Source organism: Oncorhynchus nerka, linkage group LG7, assembly GCF_034236695.1.
Source record: "Oncorhynchus nerka isolate Pitt River linkage group LG7, Oner_Uvic_2.0, whole genome shotgun sequence".
Classification (NCBI taxonomy): domain Eukaryota; kingdom Metazoa; phylum Chordata; class Actinopteri; order Salmoniformes; family Salmonidae; genus Oncorhynchus; species Oncorhynchus nerka.
The window spans coordinates 20131698-20156726 of NC_088402.1; the positions used below are offsets into that span (position 1 = coordinate 20131698).

Here is a 25029-nt window from a genome sequence, read left to right on the forward strand (position 1 = left end):
GTGTTCTCTCCTTAGGTATGCCCGCGGCCTCCCTGGTGACCCCAGCCGATGTTATCAAGACCAGGCTACAAGTGGCGGCCCGTGCTGGCCAGACCACGTATAGTGGCCTCGTTGACTGTTTCTGGAAGATTCTGAAGGAGGAGGGACCATGGGCCTTCTGGAAAGGAGCAGGAGGTATCACCCCATTTGTTTTAATATCTGATGATGATGATGTGATATAAATGGCACAGTAGTGTAATAGTGAAATAGTGTTATTGAGAGTTGTGGTTTTTCACTGTAGCCCGAGTGTTCCGGTCCTCACCTCAGTTTGGGGTCACCCTGGTGACCTATGAACTCCTGCAGAGGTGGTTCTACGTGGACTTCGGCGGACAGTAAGTCAGAACTCCTCCCTCTCTTCATCTGAATGACATGAGCCTGGCCCGTATTCATAAAGTGTCTCAGCATAGGAGGGCGGATCTAGGATCCACTCCCCCATCCATATAATCTTATTTATTATTCAATTAATAAGATTCTATATCAGCACTCTTACTCTGAGACACCTCATGAATAAGGGTCCTGATGTCTTGTCGGATATTAGACTTGAGTGCTCAGTCTTGCTGATGAAATTCAGGGATCACACAATAAGACTGAGAAATCCAAAAACCTAAATGTCAGAATGGTCCAGTCGGGAATAATAGCTTCTACTGACTATTGCTGTGTGATACAAAATCATGGTCATTTCTAGCAGCACTTTACTGCCAACCTTTCAACACAGGGAGAGATGTGTAGTTATACAAAGAATAGATTTCCATTTAAAACCATGCAGAGGGTTAAATGAAAAGCTTGGCACCCATCGTGTGGGTGCACTTCTTTGTCTCCAGAGGAACAAGAAATGCCATGAGACCAAAATAATTTCAGAGTAGATCAGGTGACTAGCTTCAACCATTTACTTGGTCTGCATCCCCAATGGCACCCTATTCCTATAGGGCTCTGGTCAAAAGCAGTGCACTATAAAGAGAATAGGTCACCGTTTGTGACGCAACCCATTACTTGGTGGGATTGATGTGACATTTCCTAAACTACAGAGCTGTGATGTAGGACAGTCCTAAACTACAGAGCTCCAGAGCTGTGATGTAGAGCAGTCCTAAACTACAGAGATACAGAGCTGTGATGTAGGACAGTCCAAAGCTACAGAGATACAGAGCTGTGATATCAGGCAGTCCTAAACTACAGAGATACAGAGCTGTGATGTAGAGCAGTCCTAAACTACAGAGATTACAGAGCTGTGATGTAGAGCAGTCCTAAACTACAGAGATACAGAGCTGTGATGTAGAGCAGTCCTAAACTACAGAGATACAGAGCTGTGATGTCAGGCAGTCCTAAACTACAGAGATACAGAGCTGTGATGTCAGGCAGTCCTAAACTACAGAGATACAGAGCTGTGATGTAGGACAGTCCTAAACTACAGAGATACAGAGCTGTGATGTAGAGCAGTCCTAAACTACAGAGATACAGAGCTGTGATATCAGGCAGTCCTAAACTACAGAGATACAGAGCTGTGATGTAGAGCAGTCCTAAACTACAGAGATACAGACCTGTGATGTAGGACAGTCCTAAACTACAGAGCTCCAGAGCTGTGATGTAGGACAGTCCTAAACTACAGAGATACAGAGCTGTGATATAAGGCAGTCCTAAACTACAGAGATACAGAGCTGTGATGTAGAGCAGTCCTAAACTACAGAGATACAGAGCTGTGATGTAGAGCAGTCCTAAACTACAGAGATACAGAGCTGTGATGTCAGGCAGTCCTAAACTACAGAGATACAGAGCTGTGATGTAGGACAGTCTTAAACTACAGAGATACAGAGCTGTGATGTAGAGCAGTCCTAAACTACAGAGATACAGAGCTGTGATATCAGGCAGTCCTAAACTACAGAGATACAGAGCTGTGATGTAGAGCAGTCCTAAACTACAGAGATACAGAGCTGTGATGTCAGGCAGTCCTAACTACAGAGATACAGAGCTGTGATGTAGAGCAGTCCTAAACTACAGAGATACAGAGCTGTGATGTAGGACAGTCCTAAACTACAGAGATACAGAGCTGTGATGTAGAGCAGTCCTAAACTACAGAGATACAGAGCTGTGATATCAGGCAGTCCTAAACTACAGAGATACAGAGCTGTGATGTAGAGCAGTCCTAAACTACAGAGATACAGACCTGTGATGTAGGACAGTCCTAAACTACAGAGCTCCAGAGCTGTGATGTAGGACAGTCCTAAACTACAGAGATACAGAACTGTGATATAAGGCAGTCCTAAACTACAGAGATACAGAGCTGTGATGTAGAGCAGTCCTAAACTACAGAGATACAGAGCTGTGATGTAGAGCAGTCCTAAACTACAGAGATACAGAGCTGTGATGTCAGGCAGTCCTAAACTACAGAGATACAGAGCTGTGATGTAGGACAGTCTTAAACTACAGAGATACAGAGCTGTGATGTAGGACAGTCCTAAACTACAGAGATACAGAACTGTGATATAAGGCAGTCCTAAACTACAGAGATACAGAGCTGTGATGTAGGACAGTCCTAAACTACAGAGCTCCAGAGCTGTGATGTAGGACAGTCCTAAACTACAGAGATACAGAACTGTGATATAAGGCAGTCCTAAACTACAGAGATACAGAGCTGTGATGTCAGGCAGTCCTAAACTACAGAGATACAGAGATGTGATGTAGAGCAGTCCTAAACTACAGAGATTACAGAGCTGTGATGTAGAGCAGTCCTAAACTACAGAGATACAGAGCTGTGATGTAGAGCAGTCCTAAACTACAGAGATACAGAGCTGTGATGTCAGGCAGTCCTAAACTACAGAGATACAGAGCTGTGATGTAGGACAGTCCTAAACTACAGAGATACAGAGCTGTGATATAGAGCAGTCCTAAACTACAGAGATACAGAGCTGTGATGTAGGACTGTCCTAAACTACAGAGCTCCAGAGCTGTGATGTAGGACAGTCCTAAACTACAGAGATACAGTACTGTGATATAGGACAGTCCTAAACTACAGAGATACAGAGCTGTGATGTCAGGCAGTCCTAAACTACAGAGATACAGAGATGTGATGTAGAGCAGTCCTAAACTACAGAGTTTACAGAGCTGTGATGTAGAGCAGTCCTAAACTACAGAGATACAGAGCTGTGATGTAGAGCAGTCCTAAACTACAGAGATACAGAGCTGTGATGTAGGACAGTCCTAAACTACAGAGATACAGAGCTGTGATGTAGAGCAGTCCTAAACTACAGAGCTCCAGAGCTGTGATGTAGGACAGTCCTAAACTACAGAGATACAGAACTGTGATATAAGGCAGTCCTAAACTACAGAGATACAGAGCTGTGATGTCAGGCAGTCCTAAACTACAGAGATACAGAGATGTGATGTAGAGCAGTCCTAAACTACAGAGATTACAGAGCTGTGATGTAGAGCAGTCCTAAACTACAGAGATACAGAGCTGTGATGTAGGACAGTCTTAAACTACAGAGATACAGAGCTGTGATGTAGAGCAGTCCTAAACTACATAGATACAGAGCTGTGATGTAGGACAGTCCTAAACTACAGAGATACAGAGCTGTGATGTAGGACAGTCTTAAACTACAGAGATACAGAGCTATGATGTAGGACAGTCTTAAACTACAGAGATACAGAGCTGTGATGTAGAGCAGTCCTAAACTACAGAGATACAGCGCTGTGATGTAGGACAGTCCTAAACTACAGAGATACAGAGCTGTGATATCAGGCAGTCCTAAACTACAGAGATACAGAGCTGTGATGTAGAGCAGTCCTAAACTACAGAGATACAGAGCTGTGATATCAGGCAGTCTTAAACTACAGAGATACAGAGCTGGGATGTAGGACAGTCTTAAACTACAGAGATACAGAGCTGTGATGTAGGACAGTCTTAAACTACAGAGATACAGAGCTGTGATGTAGAGCAGTCCTAAACTACAGATATACAGAGCTGTGATGTAGATCAGTCTTAAACTACAGAGATACAGAGCTGTGATGTAGAGCAGTCCTAAACTACAGAGATACAGAGCTGTGATATCAGGCAGTCCTAAACTACAGAGATACAGAGCTGTGATGTAGAGCAGTCCTAAACTACAGAGATACAGAGCTGTGATGTAGGACAGTCCTAAACTACAGAGCTCCAGAGCTGTGATGTAGGACAGTCCTAAACTACAGAGATACAGAACTGTGATATAAGGCAGTCCTAAACTACAGAGATACAGAGCGGTGATGTCAGGCAGTCCTAAACTACAGAGATACAGAGATGTGATGTAGAGCAGTCCTAAACTACAGAGATTACAGAGCTGTGATGTAGAGCAGTCCTAAACTACAGAGATACAGAGCTGTGATGTAGAGCAGTCCTAAACTACAGAGATACAGAGCTGTGATGTCAGGCAGTCCTAAACTACAGAGATACAGAGCTGTGATGTAGGACAGTCCTAAACTACAGAGATACAGAGCTGTGATATAGAGCAGTCCTAAACTACAGAGATACAGAGCTGTGATGTAGGACTGTCCTAAACTACAGAGCTCCAGAGCTGTGATGTAGGACAGTCCTAAACTACAGAGATACAGTACTGTGATATAAGGCAGTCCTAAACTACAGAGATACAGAGCTGTGATGTCAGGCAGTCCTAAACTACAGAGATACAGAGATGTGATGTAGAGCAGTCCTAAACTACAGAGTTTACAGAGCTGTGATGTAGAGCAGTCCTAAACTACAGAGATACATAGCTGTGATGTAGAGCAGTCCTAAACTACAGAGATACAGAGCTGTGATGTCAGGCAGTCCTAAACCACAGAGATACAGAGCTGTGATGTAGGACAGTCCTAAACTACAGAGATACAGAGCTGTGATGTAGAGCAGTCCTAAACTACAGAGCTCCAGAGCTGTGATGTAGGACAGTCCTAAACTACAGAGATACAGAACTGTGATATAAGGCAGTCCTAAACTACAGAGATACAGAGCTGTGATGTCAGGCAGTCCTAAACTACAGAGATACAGAGATGTGATGTAGAGCAGTCCTAAACTACAGAGATTACAGAGCTGTGATGTAGAGCAGTCCTAAACTACAGAGATACAGAGCTGTGATGTAGGACAGTCTTAAACTACAGAGATACAGAGCTGTGATGTAGAGCAGTCCTAAACTACATAGATACAGAGCTGTGATGTAGGACAGTCCTAAACTACAGAGATACAGAGCTGTGATGTAGGACAGTCTTAAACTACAGAGATACAGAGCTATGATGTAGGACAGTCTTAAAGTACAGAGATACAGAGCTGTGATGTAGAGCAGTCCTAAACTACAGAGATACAGCGATGTGATGTAGGACAGTCCTAAACTACAGAGATACAGAGCTGTGATGTAGGACAGTATTAAACTACAGAGATACAGAGCTGTGATGTAGGACAGTCTTAAACTACAGAGATACAGAGCTGTGATGTAGGACAGTCTTAAACTACAGAGATACAGAGCTGTGATGTAGAGCAGTCCTAAACTACAGAGATACAGAGCTGTGATGTAGGACAGTCCTAAACTACAGAGCTCCAGAGCTGTGATGTAGGACAGTCCTAAACTACAGAGAGACAGAGCTGTGATATAGAGCAGTCCTAAACTACAGAGATACAGAGCTGTGATGTAGGACAGTCTTAAACTACAGAGATACAGAGCTGTGATGTAGGACAGTCCTAAACTACAGAGATACAGAGCTGTGATGTAGGACAGTCTTAAACTACAGAGATACAGAGCTGTGATGTAGAGCAGTCCTAAACTACCTAGATACAGAGCTGTGATGTAGAGCAGTCCTAAACTACAGAGATTACAGAGCTGTGATGTAGAGCAGTCCTAAACTACAGAGATACAGAGCTGTGATGTAGAGCAGTCCTAAACTACAGAGATACAGAGCTGTGATGTCAGGCAGTCCTAAACTACAGAGATACAGAGCTGTGATGTAGGACAGTCCTAAACTACAGAGATACAGAGCTGTGATATAGAGCAGTCCTAAACTACAGAGATACAGAGCTGTGATGTAGGACTGTCCTAAACTACAGAGCTCCAGAGCTGTGATGTAGGACAGTCCTAAACTACAGAGATACAGTACTGTGATATAAGGCAGTCCTAAACTACAGAGATTACAGAGCTGTGATGTAGAGCAGTCCTAAACTACAGAGATACAGAGCTGTGATGTAGAGCAGTCCTAAACTACAGAGATACAGAGCTGTGATGTCAGGCAGTCCTAAACTACAGAGATACAGAGCTGTGATGTAGGACAGTCCTAAACTACAGAGATACAGAGCTGTGATATAGAGCAGTCCTAAACTACAGAGATACAGAGCTGTGATGTAGGACTGTCCTAAACTACAGAGCTCCAGAGCTGTGATGTAGGACAGTCCTAAACTACAGAGATACAGTACTGTGATATAAGGCAGTCCTAAACTACAGAGATACAGAGCTGTGATGTCAGGCAGTCCTAAACTACAGAGATACAGAGATGTGATGTAGAGCAGTCCTAAACTACAGAGTTTACAGAGCTGTGATGTAGAGCAGTCCTAAACTACAGAGATACATAGCTGTGATGTAGAGCAGTCCTAAACTACAGAGATACAGAGCTGTGATGTCAGGCAGTCCTAAACCACAGAGATACAGAGCTGTGATGTAGGACAGTCCTAAACTACAGAGATACAGAGCTGTGATGTAGAGCAGTCCTAAACTACAGAGCTCCAGAGCTGTGATGTAGGACAGTCCTAAACTACAGAGATACAGAACTGTGATATAAGGCAGTCCTAAACTACAGAGATACAGAGCTGTGATGTCAGGCAGTCCTAAACTACAGAGATACAGAGATGTGATGTAGAGCAGTCCTAAACTACAGAGATTACAGAGCTGTGATGTAGAGCAGTCCTAAACTACAGAGATACAGAGCTGTGATGTAGAGCAGTCCTAAACTACAGAGATACAGAGCTGTGATGTCAGGCAGTCCTAAACTACAGAGATACAGAGCTGTGATGTAGGACAGTCCTAAACTACAGAGATACAGAGCTGTGATATAGAGCAGTCCTAAACTACAGAGATACAGAGCTGTGATGTAGGACTGTCCTAAACTACAGAGCTCCAGAGCTGTGATGTAGGACAGTCCTAAACTACAGAGATACAGTACTGTGATATAGGACAGTCCTAAACTACAGAGATACAGAGCTGTGATGTCAGGCAGTCCTAAACTACAGAGATACAGAGATGTGATGTAGAGCAGTCCTAAACTACAGAGTTTACAGAGCTGTGATGTAGAGCAGTCCTAAACTACAGAGATACAGAGCTGTGATGTAGAGCAGTCCTAAACTACAGAGATACAGAGCTGTGATGTAGGACAGTCCTAAACTACAGAGATACAGAGCTGTGATGTAGAGCAGTCCTAAACTACAGAGCTCCAGAGCTGTGATGTAGGACAGTCCTAAACTACAGAGATACAGAACTGTGATATAAGGCAGTCCTAAACTACAGAGATACAGAGCTGTGATGTCAGGCAGTCCTAAACTACAGAGATACAGAGATGTGATGTAGAGCAGTCCTAAACTACAGAGATTACAGAGCTGTGATGTAGAGCAGTCCTAAACTACAGAGATACAGAGCTGTGATGTAGGACAGTCTTAAACTACAGAGATACAGAGCTGTGATGTAGAGCAGTCCTAAACTACATAGATACAGAGCTGTGATGTAGGACAGTCCTAAACTACAGAGATACAGAGCTGTGATGTAGGACAGTCTTAAACTACAGAGATACAGAGCTATGATGTAGGACAGTCTTAAACTACAGAGATACAGAGCTGTGATGTAGAGCAGTCCTAAACTACAGAGATACAGCGCTGTGATGTAGGACAGTCCTAAACTACAGAGATACAGAGCTGTGATATCAGGCAGTCCTAAACTACAGAGATACAGAGCTGTGATGTAGAGCAGTCCTAAACTACAGAGATACAGAGCTGTGATATCAGGCAGTCTTAAACTACAGAGATACAGAGCTGGGATGTAGGACAGTCTTAAACTACAGAGATACAGAGCTGTGATGTAGGACAGTCTTAAACTACAGAGATACAGAGCTGTGATGTAGAGCAGTCCTAAACTACAGATATACAGAGCTGTGATGTAGATCAGTCTTAAACTACAGAGATACAGAGCTGTGATGTAGAGCAGTCCTAAACTACAGAGATACAGAGCTGTGATATCAGGCAGTCCTAAACTACAGAGATACAGAGCTGTGATGTAGAGCAGTCCTAAACTACAGAGATACAGAGCTGTGATGTAGGACAGTCCTAAACTACAGAGCTCCAGAGCTGTGATGTAGGACAGTCCTAAACTACAGAGATACAGAACTGTGATATAAGGCAGTCCTAAACTACAGAGATACAGAGCGGTGATGTCAGGCAGTCCTAAACTACAGAGATACAGAGATGTGATGTAGAGCAGTCCTAAACTACAGAGATTACAGAGCTGTGATGTAGAGCAGTCCTAAACTACAGAGATACAGAGCTGTGATGTAGAGCAGTCCTAAACTACAGAGATACAGAGCTGTGATGTCAGGCAGTCCTAAACTACAGAGATACAGAGCTGTGATGTAGGACAGTCCTAAACTACAGAGATACAGAGCTGTGATATAGAGCAGTCCTAAACTACAGAGATACAGAGCTGTGATGTAGGACTGTCCTAAACTACAGAGCTCCAGAGCTGTGATGTAGGACAGTCCTAAACTACAGAGATACAGTACTGTGATATAAGGCAGTCCTAAACTACAGAGATACAGAGCTGTGATGTCAGGCAGTCCTAAACTACAGAGATACAGAGATGTGATGTAGAGCAGTCCTAAACTACAGAGTTTACAGAGCTGTGATGTAGAGCAGTCCTAAACTACAGAGATACATAGCTGTGATGTAGAGCAGTCCTAAACTACAGAGATACAGAGCTGTGATGTCAGGCAGTCCTAAACCACAGAGATACAGAGCTGTGATGTAGGACAGTCCTAAACTACAGAGATACAGAGCTGTGATGTAGAGCAGTCCTAAACTACAGAGCTCCAGAGCTGTGATGTAGGACAGTCCTAAACTACAGAGATACAGAACTGTGATATAAGGCAGTCCTAAACTACAGAGATACAGAGCTGTGATGTCAGGCAGTCCTAAACTACAGAGATACAGAGATGTGATGTAGAGCAGTCCTAAACTACAGAGATTACAGAGCTGTGATGTAGAGCAGTCCTAAACTACAGAGATACAGAGCTGTGATGTAGGACAGTCTTAAACTACAGAGATACAGAGCTGTGATGTAGAGCAGTCCTAAACTACATAGATACAGAGCTGTGATGTAGGACAGTCCTAAACTACAGAGATACAGAGCTGTGATGTAGGACAGTCTTAAACTACAGAGATACAGAGCTATGATGTAGGACAGTCTTAAAGTACAGAGATACAGAGCTGTGATGTAGAGCAGTCCTAAACTACAGAGATACAGCGATGTGATGTAGGACAGTCCTAAACTACAGAGATACAGAGCTGTGATGTAGGACAGTATTAAACTACAGAGATACAGAGCTGTGATGTAGGACAGTCTTAAACTACAGAGATACAGAGCTGTGATGTAGGACAGTCTTAAACTACAGAGATACAGAGCTGTGATGTAGAGCAGTCCTAAACTACAGAGATACAGAGCTGTGATGTAGGACAGTCCTAAACTACAGAGCTCCAGAGCTGTGATGTAGGACAGTCCTAAACTACAGAGAGACAGAGCTGTGATATAGAGCAGTCCTAAACTACAGAGATACAGAGCTGTGATGTAGGACAGTCTTAAACTACAGAGATACAGAGCTGTGATGTAGGACAGTCCTAAACTACAGAGATACAGAGCTGTGATGTAGGACAGTCTTAAACTACAGAGATACAGAGCTGTGATGTAGAGCAGTCCTAAACTACCTAGATACAGAGCTGTGATGTAGAGCAGTCCTAAACTACAGAGATTACAGAGCTGTGATGTAGAGCAGTCCTAAACTACAGAGATACAGAGCTGTGATGTAGAGCAGTCCTAAACTACAGAGATACAGAGCTGTGATGTCAGGCAGTCCTAAACTACAGAGATACAGAGCTGTGATGTAGGACAGTCCTAAACTACAGAGATACAGAGCTGTGATATAGAGCAGTCCTAAACTACAGAGATACAGAGCTGTGATGTAGGACTGTCCTAAACTACAGAGCTCCAGAGCTGTGATGTAGGACAGTCCTAAACTACAGAGATACAGTACTGTGATATAAGGCAGTCCTAAACTACAGAGATTACAGAGCTGTGATGTAGAGCAGTCCTAAACTACAGAGATACAGAGCTGTGATGTAGAGCAGTCCTAAACTACAGAGATACAGAGCTGTGATGTCAGGCAGTCCTAAACTACAGAGATACAGAGCTGTGATGTAGGACAGTCCTAAACTACAGAGATACAGAGCTGTGATATAGAGCAGTCCTAAACTACAGAGATACAGAGCTGTGATGTAGGACTGTCCTAAACTACAGAGCTCCAGAGCTGTGATGTAGGACAGTCCTAAACTACAGAGATACAGTACTGTGATATAAGGCAGTCCTAAACTACAGAGATACAGAGCTGTGATGTCAGGCAGTCCTAAACTACAGAGATACAGAGATGTGATGTAGAGCAGTCCTAAACTACAGAGTTTACAGAGCTGTGATGTAGAGCAGTCCTAAACTACAGAGATACATAGCTGTGATGTAGAGCAGTCCTAAACTACAGAGATACAGAGCTGTGATGTCAGGCAGTCCTAAACCACAGAGATACAGAGCTGTGATGTAGGACAGTCCTAAACTACAGAGATACAGAGCTGTGATGTAGAGCAGTCCTAAACTACAGAGCTCCAGAGCTGTGATGTAGGACAGTCCTAAACTACAGAGATACAGAACTGTGATATAAGGCAGTCCTAAACTACAGAGATACAGAGCTGTGATGTCAGGCAGTCCTAAACTACAGAGATACAGAGATGTGATGTAGAGCAGTCCTAAACTACAGAGATTACAGAGCTGTGATGTAGAGCAGTCCTAAACTACAGAGATACAGAGCTGTGATGTAGGACAGTCTTAAACTACAGAGATACAGAGCTGTGATGTAGAGCAGTCCTAAACTACATAGATACAGAGCTGTGATGTAGGACAGTCCTAAACTACAGAGATACAGAGCTGTGATGTAGGACAGTCTTAAAGTACAGAGATACAGAGCTGTGATGTAGAGCAGTCCTAAACTACAGAGATACAGCGATGTGATGTAGGACAGTCCTAAACTACAGAGATACAGAGCTGTGATGTAGGACAGTATTAAACTACAGAGATACAGAGCTGTGATGTAGGACAGTCTTAAACTACAGAGATACAGAGCTGTGATGTAGGACAGTCTTAAACTACAGAGATACAGAGCTGTGATGTAGAGCAGTCCTAAACTACAGAGATACAGAGCTGTGATGTAGGACAGTCCTAAACTACAGAGCTCCAGAGCTGTGATGTAGGACAGTCCTAAACTACAGAGAGACAGAGCTGTGATATAGAGCAGTCCTAAACTACAGAGATACAGAGCTGTGATGTAGGACAGTCTTAAACTACAGAGATACAGAGCTGTGATGTAGGACAGTCCTAAACTACAGAGATACAGAGCTGTGATGTAGGACAGTCTTAAACTACAGAGATACAGAGCTGTGATGTAGAGCAGTCCTAAACTACCTAGATACAGAGCTGTGATGTAGAGCAGTCCTAAACTACAGAGATTACAGAGCTGTGATGTAGAGCAGTCCTAAACTACAGAGATACAGAGCTGTGATGTAGAGCAGTCCTAAACTACAGAGATACAGAGCTGTGATGTCAGGCAGTCCTAAACTACAGAGATACAGAGCTGTGATGTAGGACAGTCCTAAACTACAGAGATACAGAGCTGTGATATAGAGCAGTCCTAAACTACAGAGATACAGAGCTGTGATGTAGGACTGTCCTAAACTACAGAGCTCCAGAGCTGTGATGTAGGACAGTCCTAAACTACAGAGATACAGTACTGTGATATAAGGCAGTCCTAAACTACAGAGATACAGAGCTGTGATGTCAGGCAGTCCTAAACTACAGAGATACAGAGATGTGATGTAGAGCAGTCCTAAACTACAGAGTTTACAGAGCTGTGATGTAGAGCAGTCCTAAACTACAGAGATACATAGCTGTGATGTAGAGCAGTCCTAAACTACAGAGATACAGAGCTGTGATGTCAGGCAGTCCTAAACCACAGAGATACAGAGCTGTGATGTAGGACAGTCCTAAACTACAGAGATACAGAGCTGTGATGTAGAGCAGTCCTAAACTACAGAGCTCCAGAGCTGTGATGTAGGACAGTCCTAAACTACAGAGATACAGAACTGTGATATAAGGCAGTCCTAAACTACAGAGATACAGAGCTGTGATGTCAGGCAGTCCTAAACTACAGAGATACAGAGATGTGATGTAGAGCAGTCCTAAACTACAGAGATTACAGAGCTGTGATGTAGAGCAGTCCTAAACTACAGAGATACAGAGCTGTGATGTAGGACAGTCTTAAACTACAGAGATACAGAGCTGTGATGTAGAGCAGTCCTAAACTACATAGATACAGAGCTGTGATGTAGGACAGTCCTAAACTACAGAGATACAGAGCTGTGATGTAGGACAGTCTTAAACTACAGAGATACAGAGCTATGATGTAGGACAGTCTTAAACTACAGAGATACAGAGCTGTGATGTAGAACAGTCCTAAACTACAGAGATACAGCGCTGTGATGTAGGACAGTCCTAAACTACAGAGATACAGAGCTGTGATATCAGGCAGTCCTAAACTACAGAGATACAGAGCTGTGATGTAGAGCAGTCCTAAACTACAGAGATACAGAGCTGTGATATCAGGCAGTCTTAAACTACAGAGATACAGAGCTGGGATGTAGGACAGTCTTAAACTACAGAGATACAGAGCTGTGATGTAGGACATTCTTAAACTACAGAGATACAGAGTTGTGATGTAGAGCAGTCCTAAACTACAGATATACAGAGCTGTGATGTAGAGCAGTCCTAAACTACAGAGATACAGCGCTGTGATGTAGGACAGTCTTTAACTACAGAGATACAGAGCTGTGATGTAGGACAGTCTTAAACTACAGAGATACAGAGCTGTGATGTAGAGCAGTCCTAAACTACAGAGATACAGAGCTGTGATGTAGGACAGTCTTAAACTACAGAGATACAGAGCTGTGATGTAGGACAGTATTAAACTACAGAGATACAGAGCTGTGATGTAGGACAGTCTTAAACTACAGAGATACAGAGCTGTGATGTAGGACAGTCTTAAACTACAGAGATACAGAGCTGTGATGTAGAGCAGTCCTAAACTACAGAGATACAGAGCTGTGATGTAGGACAGTCCTAAACTACAGAGCTCCAGAGCTGTGATGTAGGACAGTCCTAAACTACAGAGATACAGAGCTGTGATATCAGGCAGTCCTAAACTACAGAGATACAGAACTGTGATGTCAGGCAGTCCTAAACTACAGAGATACAGAGCTGTGATGTCAGGCAGTCCTAAACTACAGAGATACAGAGCTGTGATGTCAGGCAGTCCTAAACTACATAGACACAGAGCTGTGATGTAGAGCAGTCCTAAACTACAGAGATTACAGAGATGTGATGTAGAGCAGTCCTAAACTACAGAGATACAGAGCTGTGATGTAGAGCAGTCCTAAACTACAGAGATACAGAGCTGTGATGTCAGGCAGTCCTAAACTACAGAGATACAGAGATGTGATGTAGGACAGTCCTAAACTACAGAGAGACAGCGCTGTGATGTAGGACAGTCTTAAACTACAGAGATACAGAGCTGTGATGTAGGACAGTCTTAAACTACAGAGATACAGAGCTGTGATGTAGAGCAGTCCTAAACTACAGAGATACAGAGCTGTGATGTAGGACAGTCCTAAACTACAGAGCTCCAGAGCTGTGATGTAGGACAGTCCTAAACTACAGAGATACAGAGCTGTGATATCAGGCAGTCCTAAACTACAGAGATACAGAACTGTGATGTCAGGCAGTCCTAAACTACAGAGATACAGAGCTGTGATGTCAGGCAGTCCTAAACTACAGAGATACAGAGCTGTGATGTCAGGCAGTCCTAAACTACATAGACACAGAGCTGTGATGTAGAGCAGTCCTAAACTACAGAGATTACAGAGATGTGATGTAGAGCAGTCCTAAACTACAGAGATACAGAGCTGTGATGTAGAGCAGTCCTAAACTACAGAGATACAGAGCTGTGATGTCAGGCAGTCCTAAACTACAGAGATACAGAGATGTGATGTAGGACAGTCCTAAACTACAGAGAGACAGAGCTGTGATATAGAGCAGTCCTAAACTACAGAGATACAGAGCTGTGATGTAGGACAGTCTTAAACTACAGAGATACAGAGCTGTGATGTAGGACAGTCCTAAACTACAGAGATACAGAGCTGTGATGTAGGACAGTCTTAAACTACAGAGATACAGAGCTGTGATGTAGAGCAGTCCTAAACTACAGAGATACAGTGCTGTGATGGAGGACAGTCTTAAACTACAGAGATACAGAGCTGTGATGTAGGACAGTCTTAAACTACAGAGATACAGAGCTGTGATGTAGAGCAGTCCTAAACTACCTAGATACAGAGCTGTGATGTAGAGCAGTCCTAAACTACAGAGATTACAGAGCTGTGATGTAGAGCAGTCCTAAACTACAGAGATACAGAGCTGTGATGTAGAGCAGTCCTAAACTACAGAGATACAGAGCTGTGATGTAGAGCAGTCCTAAACTACAGAGATACAGAGCTGTGATGTCAGGCAGTCCTAAACTACAGAGATACAGAGCTGTGATGTAGGACAGTCCTAAACTACAGAGATACAGAGCTGTGATATAGAGCAGTCCTAAACTACAGAGATACAGAGCTGTGATGTAGGACTGTCCTAAACTACAGAGCTCCAGAGCTGTGATGTAGGACAGTCCTAAACTACAGAGATACAGTACTGTGATGTAGAGCAGTCCTAAACTACAGAGATACAGTGCTGTGATGGAGGACAGTCTTAAACTACAGAGATACAGAGCTGTGATGTAGGACAGTCTTAAACTACAGAGATACAGAGCTGTGATGTAGAGCAGTCCTAAACTACCTAGATACAGAGCTGTGATGTAGAGCAGTCCTAAACTACAGAGATTACAGAGCTGTGATGTAGAGCAGTCCTAAACTACAGAGATACAGAGCTGTGATGTAGAGCAGTCCTAAACTACAGAGCTCCAGAGCTGTGATGTAGGACAGTCCTAAACTACAGAGATACAGAACTGTGATATAAGGCAGTCCTAAACTACAGAGATACAGAGCTGTGATGTCAGGCAGTCCTAAACTACAGAGATACAGAGATGTGATGTAGAGCAGTCCTAAACTACAGAGATTACAGAGCTGTGATGTAGAGCAGTCCTAAACTACAGAGATACAGAGCTGTGATGTAGGACAGTCTTAAACTACAGAGATACAGAGCTGTGATGTAGAGCAGTCCTAAACTACATAGATACAGAGCTGTGATGTAGGACAGTCCTAAACTACAGAGATACAGAGCTGTGATGTAGGACAGTCTTAAACTACAGAGATACAGAGCTATGATGTAGGACAGTCTTAAAGTACAGAGATACAGAGCTGTGATGTAGAGCAGTCCTAAACTACAGAGATACAGCGATGTGATGTAGGACAGTCCTAAACTACAGAGATACAGAGCTGTGATGTAGGACAGTATTAAACTACAGAGATACAGAGCTGTGATGTAGGACAGTCTTAAACTACAGAGATACAGAGCTGTGATGTAGGACAGTCTTAAACTACAGAGATACAGAGCTGTGATGTAGAGCAGTCCTAAACTACAGAGATACAGAGCTGTGATGTAGGACAGTCCTAAACTACAGAGCTCCAGAGCTGTGATGTAGGACAGTCCTAAACTACAGAGAGACAGAGCTGTGATATAGAGCAGTCCTAAACTACAGAGATACAGAGCTGTGATGTAGGACAGTCTTAAACTACAGAGATACAGAGCTGTGATGTAGGACAGTCCTAAACTACAGAGATACAGAGCTGTGATGTAGGACAGTCTTAAACTACAGAGATACAGAGCTGTGATGTAGAGCAGTCCTAAACTACCTAGATACAGAGCTGTGATGTAGAGCAGTCCTAAACTACAGAGATTACAGAGCTGTGATGTAGAGCAGTCCTAAACTACAGAGATACAGAGCTGTGATGTAGAGCAGTCCTAAACTACAGAGATACAGAGCTGTGATGTCAGGCAGTCCTAAACTACAGAGATACAGAGCTGTGATGTAGGACAGTCCTAAACTACAGAGATACAGAGCTGTGATATAGAGCAGTCCTAAACTACAGAGATACAGAGCTGTGATGTAGGACTGTCCTAAACTACAGAGCTCCAGAGCTGTGATGTAGGACAGTCCTAAACTACAGAGATACAGTACTGTGATATAAGGCAGTCCTAAACTACAGAGATACAGAGCTGTGATGTCAGGCAGTCCTAAACTACAGAGATACAGAGATGTGATGTAGAGCAGTCCTAAACTACAGAGTTTACAGAGCTGTGATGTAGAGCAGTCCTAAACTACAGAGATACATAGCTGTGATGTAGAGCAGTCCTAAACTACAGAGATACAGAGCTGTGATGTCAGGCAGTCCTAAACCACAGAGATACAGAGCTGTGATGTAGGACAGTCCTAAACTACAGAGATACAGAGCTGTGATGTAGAGCAGTCCTAAACTACAGAGCTCCAGAGCTGTGATGTAGGACAGTCCTAAACTACAGAGATACAGAACTGTGATATAAGGCAGTCCTAAACTACAGAGATACAGAGCTGTGATGTCAGGCAGTCCTAAACTACAGAGATACAGAGATGTGATGTAGAGCAGTCCTAAACTACAGAGATTACAGAGCTGTGATGTAGAGCAGTCCTAAACTACAGAGATACAGAGCTGTGATGTAGGACAGTCTTAAACTACAGAGATACAGAGCTGTGATGTAGAGCAGTCCTAAACTACATAGATACAGAGCTGTGATGTAGGACAGTCCTAAACTACAGAGATACAGAGCTGTGATGTAGGACAGTCTTAAACTACAGAGATACAGAGCTATGATGTAGGACAGTCTTAAACTACAGAGATACAGAGCTGTGATGTAGAACAGTCCTAAACTACAGAGATACAGCGCTGTGATGTAGGACAGTCCTAAACTACAGAGATACAGAGCTGTGATATCAGGCAGTCCTAAACTACAGAGATACAGAGCTGTGATGTAGAGCAGTCCTAAACTACAGAGATACAGAGCTGTGATATCAGGCAGTCTTAAACTACAGAGATACAGAGCTGGGATGTAGGACAGTCTTAAACTACAGAGATACAGAGCTGTGATGTAGGACATTCTTAAACTACAGAGATACAGAGTTGTGATGTAGAGCAGTCCTAAACTACAGATATACAGAGCTGTGATGTAGAGCAGTCCTAAACTACAGAGATACAGCGCTGTGATGTAGGACAGTCTTTAACTACAGAGATACAGAGCTGTGATGTAGGACAGTCTTAAACTACAGAGATACAGAGCTGTGATGTAGAGCAGTCCTAAACTACAGAGATACAGAGCTGTGATGTAGGACAGTCTTAAACTACAGAGATACAGAGCTGTGATGTAGGACAGTATTAAACTACAGAGATACAGAGCTGTGATGTAGGACAGTCTTAAACTACAGAGATACAGAGCTGTGATGTAGGACAGTCTTAAACTACAGAGATACAGAGCTGTGATGTAGAGCAGTCCTAAACTACAGAGATACAGAGCTGTGATGTAGGACAGTCCTAAACTACAGAGCTCCAGAGCTGTGATGTAGGACAGTCCTAAACTACAGAGATACAGAGCTGTGATATCAGGCAGTCCTAAACTACAGAGATACAGAACTGTGATGTCAGGCAGTCCTAAACTACAGAGATACAGAGCTGTGATGTCAGGCAGTCCTAAACTACAGAGATACAGAGCTGTGATGTCAGGCAGTCCTAAACTACATAGACACAGAGCTGTGATGTAGAGCAGTCCTAAACTACAGAGATTACAGAGATGTGATGTAGAGCAGTCCTAAACTACAGAGATACAGAGCTGTGATGTAGAGCAGTCCTAAACTACAGAGATACAGAGCTGTGATGTCAGGCAGTCCTAAACTACAGAGATACAGAGATGTGATGTAGGACAGTCCTAAACTACAGAGAGACAGCGCTGTGATGTAGGACAGTCTTAAACTACAGAGATACAGAGCTGTGATGTAGGACAGTCTTAAACTACAGAGATACAGAGCTGTGATGTAGAGCAGTCCTAAACTACAGAGATACAGAGCTGTGATGTAGGACAGTCCTAAACTACAGAGCTCCAGAGCTGTGATGTAGGACAGTCCTAAACTACAGAGATACAGAGCTGTGATATCAGGCAGTCCTAAACTACAGAGATACAGAACTGTGATGTCAGGCAGTCCTAAACTACAGAGATACAGAGCTGTGATGTCAGGCAGTCCTAAACTACAGAGATACAGAGCTGTGATGTCAGGCAGTCCTAAACTACATAGACACAGAGCTGTGATGTAGAGCAGTCCTAAACTACAGAGATTACAGAGATGTGATGTAGAGCAGTCCTAAACTACAGAGATACAGAGCTGTGATGTAGAGCAGTCCTAAACTACAGAGATACAGAGCTGTGATGTCAGGCAGTCCTAAACTACAGAGATACAGAGATGTGATGTAGGACAGTCCTAAACTACAGAGAGACAGAGCTGTGATATAGAGCAGTCCTAAACTACAGAGATACAGAGCTGTGATGTAGGACAGTCTTAAACTACAGAGATACAGAGCTGTGATGTAGGACAGTCCTAAACTACAGAGATACAGAGCTGTGATGTAGGACAGTCTTAAACTACAGAGATACAGAGCTGTGATGTAGAGCAGTCCTAAACTACAGAGATACAGTGCTGTGATGGAGGACAGTCTTAAACTACAGAGATACAGAGCTGTGATGTAGGACAGTCTTAAACTACAGAGATACAGAGCTGTGATGTAGAGCAGTCCTAAACTACCTAGATACAGAGCTGTGATGTAGAGCAGTCCTAAACTACAGAGATTACAGAGCTGTGATGTAGAGCAGTCCTAAACTACAGAGATACAGAGCTGTGATGTAGAGCAGTCCTAAACTACAGAGATACAGAGCTGTGATGTAGAGCAGTCCTAAACTACAGAGATACAGAGCTGTGATGTCAGGCAGTCCTAAACTACAGAGATACAGAGCTGTGATGTAGGACAGTCCTAAACTACAGAGATACAGAGCTGTGATATAGAGCAGTCCTAAACTACAGAGATACAGAGCTGTGATGTAGGACTGTCCTAAACTACAGAGCTCCAGAGCTGTGATGTAGGACAGTCCTAAACTACAGAGATACAGTACTGTGATGTAGAGCAGTCCTAAACTACAGAGATACAGTGCTGTGATGGAGGACAGTCTTAAACTACAGAGATACAGAGCTGTGATGTAGGACAGTCTTAAACTACAGAGATACAGAGCTGTGATGTAGAGCAGTCCTAAACTACCTAGATACAGAGCTGTGATGTAGAGCAGTCCTAAACTACAGAGATTACAGAGCTGTGATGTAGAGCAGTCCTAAACTACAGAGATACAGAGCTGTGATGTAGAGCAGTCCTAAACTACAGAGATACAGAGCTGTGATGTCAGGCAGTCCTAAACTACAGAGATACAGAGCTGTGATGTAGGACAGTCCTAAACTACAGAGATACAGAGCTGTGATATAGAGCAGTCCTAAACTACAGAGATACAGAGCTGTGATGTAGGACTGTCCTAAACTACAGAGCTCCAGAGCTGTGATGTAGGACAGTCCTAAACTACAGAGATACAGTACTGTGATATAAGGCAGTCCTAAACTACAGAGATAAAGAGCTGTGATGTCAGGCAGTCCTAAACTACAGAGATACAGAGATGTGATGTAGAGCAGTCCTAAACTACAGAGTTTACAGAGCTGTGATGTAGAGCAGTCCTAAACTACAGAGATACATAGCTGTGATGTAGAGCAGTCCTAAACTACAGAGATACAGAGCTGTGATGTCAGGCAGTCCTAAACCACAGAGATACAGAGCTGTGATGTAGGACAGTCCTAAACTACAGAGATACAGAGCTGTGATGTAGAGCAGTCCTAAACTACAGAGCTCCAGAGCTGTGATGTAGGACAGTCCTAAACTACAGAGATACAGAACTGTGATATAAGGCAGTCCTAAACTACAGAGATACAGAGCTGTGATGTCAGGCAGTCCTAAACTACAGAGATACAGAGATGTGATGTAGAGCAGTCCTAAACTACAGAGATTACAGAGCTGTGATGTAGAGCAGTCCTAAACTACAGAGATACAGAGCTGTGATGTAGGACAGTCTTAAACTACAGAGATACAGAGCTGTGATGTAGAGCAGTCCTAAACTACATAGATACAGAGCTGTGATGTAGGACAGTCCTAAACTACAGAGATACAGAGCTGTGATGTAGGACAGTCTTAAACTACAGAGATACAGAGCTATGATGTAGGACAGTCTTAAACTACAGAGATACAGAGCTGTGATGTAGAGCAGTCCTAAACTACAGAGATACAGCGCTGTGATGTAGGACAGTCCTAAACTACAGAGATACAGAGCTGTGATATCAGGCAGTCCTAAACTACAGAGATACAGAGCTGTGATGTAGAGCAGTCCTAAACTACAGAGATACAGAGCTGTGATATCAGGCAGTCTTAAACTACAGAGATACAGAGCTGGGATGTAGGACAGTCTTAAACTACAGAGATACAGAGCTGTGATGTAGGACAGTCTTAAACTACAGAGATACAGAGCTGTGATGTAGAGCAGTCCTAAACTACAGATATACAGAGCTGTGATGTAGAGCAGTCCTAAACTACAGAGATACAGCGCTGTGATGTAGGACAGTCTTTAACTACAGAGATACAGAGCTGTGATGTAGGACAGTCTTAAACTACAGAGATACAGAGCTGTGATGTAGAGCAGTCCTAAACTACAGAGATACAGAGCTGTGATGTAGGACAGTCTTAAACTACAGAGATACAGAGCTGTGATGTAGGACAGTATTAAACTACAGAGATACAGAGCTGTGATGTAGGACAGTCTTAAACTACAGAGATACAGAGCTGTGATGTAGGACAGTCTTAAACTACAGAGATACAGAGCTGTGATGTAGAGCAGTCCTAAACTACAGAGATACAGAGCTGTGATGTAGGACAGTCCTAAACTACAGAGCTCCAGAGCTGTGATGTAGGACAGTCCTAAACTACAGAGATACAGAGCTGTGATATCAGGCAGTCCTAAACTACAGAGATACAGAACTGTGATGTCAGGCAGTCCTAAACTACAGAGATACAGAGCTGTGATGTCAGGCAGTCCTAAACTACAGAGATACAGAGCTGTGATGTCAGGCAGTCCTAAACTACATAGACACAGAGCTGTGATGTAGAGCAGTCCTAAACTACAGAGATTACAGAGATGTGATGTAGAGCAGTCCTAAACTACAGAGATACAGAGCTGTGATGTAGAGCAGTCCTAAACTACAGAGATACAGAGCTGTGATGTCAGGCAGTCCTAAACTACAGAGATACAGAGATGTGATGTAGGACAGTCCTAAACTACAGAGAGACAGAGCTGTGATATAGAGCAGTCCTAAACTACAGAGATACAGAGCTGTGATGTAGGACAGTCCTAAACTACAGAGATACAGAGCTGTGATGTAGGACAGTCTTAAACTACAGAGATACAGAGCTGTGATGTAGAGCAGTCCTAAACTACAGAGATACAGTGCTGTGATGGAGGACAGTCTTAAACTACAGAGATACAGAGCTGTGATGTAGGACAGTCTTAAACTACAGAGATACAGAGCTGTGATGTAGAGCAGTCCTAAACTACCTAGATACAGAGCTGTGATGTAGAGCAGTCCTAAACTACAGAGATACAGAGCTGTGATGTCAGGCAGTCCTAAACTACAGAGATACAGAGCTGTGATGTAGGACAGTCCTAAACTACAGAGAGACAGAGCTGTGATATAGAGCAGTCCTAAACTACAGAGATATAGAGCTGTGATGTAGGACAGTCTTAAACTACAGAGATACAGAGCTGTGATGTAGGACAGTCCTAAACTACAGAGATACAGAGCTGTGATGTAGGATAGTCTTAAACTACAGAGATACAGAGCTGTGATGTAGGACAGTCCTAAACTACAGAGATACAGAGCTGTGATGTAGGACAGTCTTAAACTACAGAGATACAGAGCTGTGATGTCAGGCAGTCCTAAACTACAGAGATACAGAGCTGTGATGTCAGGCAGTCCTAAACTACAGAGATACAGAGCTGTGATGTAGGACAGTCCTAAACTACAGAGAGACAGAGCTGTGATGTAGAGCAGTCCTAAACTACAGAGATTACAGAGCTGTGATGTAGAGCAGTCCTAAACTACAGAGATACAGAGCTGTGATGTCAGGCAGTCCTAAACTACAGAGATACAGAGCTGTGATGTAGGACAGTCCTAAACTACAGAGATACAGAGATGTGATATAGAGCAGTCCTAAACTACAGAGATACAGAGCTGTGATGTAGGACAGTCCTAAACTACAGAGCTCCAGAGCTGTGATGTAGGACAGTCCTAAACTACAGAGATACAGAACTGTGATATAAGGCAGTCCTAAACTACAGAGATACAGAGCTGTGATGTCAGGCAGTCCTAAACTACAGAGATACAGAGATGTGATGTAGAGCAGTCCTAAACTACAGAGATTACAGAGATGTGATGTAGAGCAGTCCTAAACTACAGAGATACAGAGCTGTGATGTAGAGCAGTCCTAAACTACAGAGATACAGAGCTGTGATGTCAGGCAGTCCTAAACTACAGAGATACAGAGATGTGATGTAGGACAGTCCTAAACTACAGAGAGACAGAGCTGTGATATAGAGCAGTCCTAAACTACAGAGATACAGAGCTGTGATGTAGGACAGTCTTAAACTACAGAGATACAGAGCTGTGATGTAGGACAGTCCTAAACTACAGAGATACAGAGCTGTGATGTAGGACAGTCTTAAACTACAGAGATACAGAGCTGTGATGTAGAGCAGTCCTAAACTACAGAGATACAGTGCTGTGATGGAGGACAGTCTTAAACTACAGAGATACAGAGCTGTGATGTAGGACAGTCTTAAACTACAGAGATACAGAGCTGTGATGTAGAGCAGTCCTAAACTACCTAGATACAGAGCTGTGATGTAGAGCAGTCCTAAACTACAGAGATTACAGAGCTGTGATGTAGAGCAGTCCTAAACTACAGAGATACAGAGCTGTGATGTAGAGCAGTCCTAAACTACAGAGATACAGAGCTGTGATGTCAGGCAGTCCTAAACTACAGAGATACAGAGCTGTGATGTAGGACAGTCCTAAACTACAGAGATACAGAGCTGTGATATAGAGCAGTCCTAAACTACAGAGATACAGAGCTGTGATGTAGGACTGTCCTAAACTACAGAGCTCCAGAGCTGTGATGTAGGACAGTCCTAAACTACAGAGATACAGTACTGTGATATAAGGCAGTCCTAAACTACAGAGATACAGAGCTGTGATGTCAGGCAGTCCTAAACTACAGAGATACAGAGATGTGATGTAGAGCAGTCCTAAACTACAGAGTTTACAGAGCTGTGATGTAGAGCAGTCCTAAACTACAGAGATACATAGCTGTGATGTAGAGCAGTCCTAAACTACAGAGATACAGAGCTGTGATGTCAGGCAGTCCTAAACCACAGAGATACAGAGCTGTGATGTAGGACAGTCCTAAACTACAGAGATACAGAGCTGTGATGTAGAGCAGTCCTAAACTACAGAGCTCCAGAGCTGTGATGTAGGACAGTCCTAAACTACAGAGATACAGAACTGTGATATAAGGCAGTCCTAAACTACAGAGATACAGAGCTGTGATGTCAGGCAGTCCTAAACTACAGAGATACAGAGATGTGATGTAGAGCAGTCCTAAACTACAGAGATTACAGAGCTGTGATGTAGAGCAGTCCTAAACTACAGAGATACAGAGCTGTGATGTAGGACAGTCTTAAACTACAGAGATACAGAGCTGTGATGTAGAGCAGTCCTAAACTACATAGATACAGAGCTGTGATGTAGGACAGTCCTAAACTACAGAGATACAGAGCTGTGATGTAGGACAGTCTTAAACTACAGAGATACAGAGCTATGATGTAGGACAGTCTTAAACTACAGAGATACAGAGCTGTGATGTAGAGCAGTCCTAAACTACAGAGATACAGCGCTGTGATGTAGGACAGTCCTAAACTACAGAGATACAGAGCTGTGATATCAGGCAGTCCTAAACTACAGAGATACAGAGCTGTGATGTAGAGCAGTCCTAAACTACAGAGATACAGAGCTGTGATATCAGGCAGTCTTAAACTACAGAGATACAGAGCTGGGATGTAGGACAGTCTTAAACTACAGAGATACAGAGCTGTGATGTAGGACAGTCTTAAACTACAGAGATACAGAGCTGTGATGTAGAGCAGTCCTAAACTACAGATATACAGAGCTGTGATGTAGAGCAGTCCTAAACTACAGAGATACAGCGCTGTGATGTAGGACAGTCTTTAACTACAGAGATACAGAGCTGTGATGTAGGACAGTCTTAAACTACAGAGATACAGAGCTGTGATGTAGAGCAGTCCTAAACTACAGAGATACAGAGCTGTGATGTAGGACAGTCTTAAACTACAGAGATACAGAGCTGTGATGTAGGAC

At 43.2% G+C, this 25029-nt stretch overlaps 1 protein-coding gene across 1 annotated transcript in view; it reads left to right on the forward strand.

Moving 5' to 3' along the window:
* The window catches only part of LOC115120861 (electrogenic aspartate/glutamate antiporter SLC25A13, mitochondrial-like), a 132879-nt gene that overhangs the window by 90961 nt on the left and 16889 nt on the right, over positions 1 to 25029 (forward strand). The window contains exons 16-17 of the mRNA XM_065020302.1: positions 16 to 174; positions 281 to 371. Of these exons, the coding sequence (XP_064876374.1) occupies positions 16 to 174; positions 281 to 371 (250 nt within the window). The remainder of the gene's footprint in view (positions 1 to 15; positions 175 to 280; positions 372 to 25029) is intronic.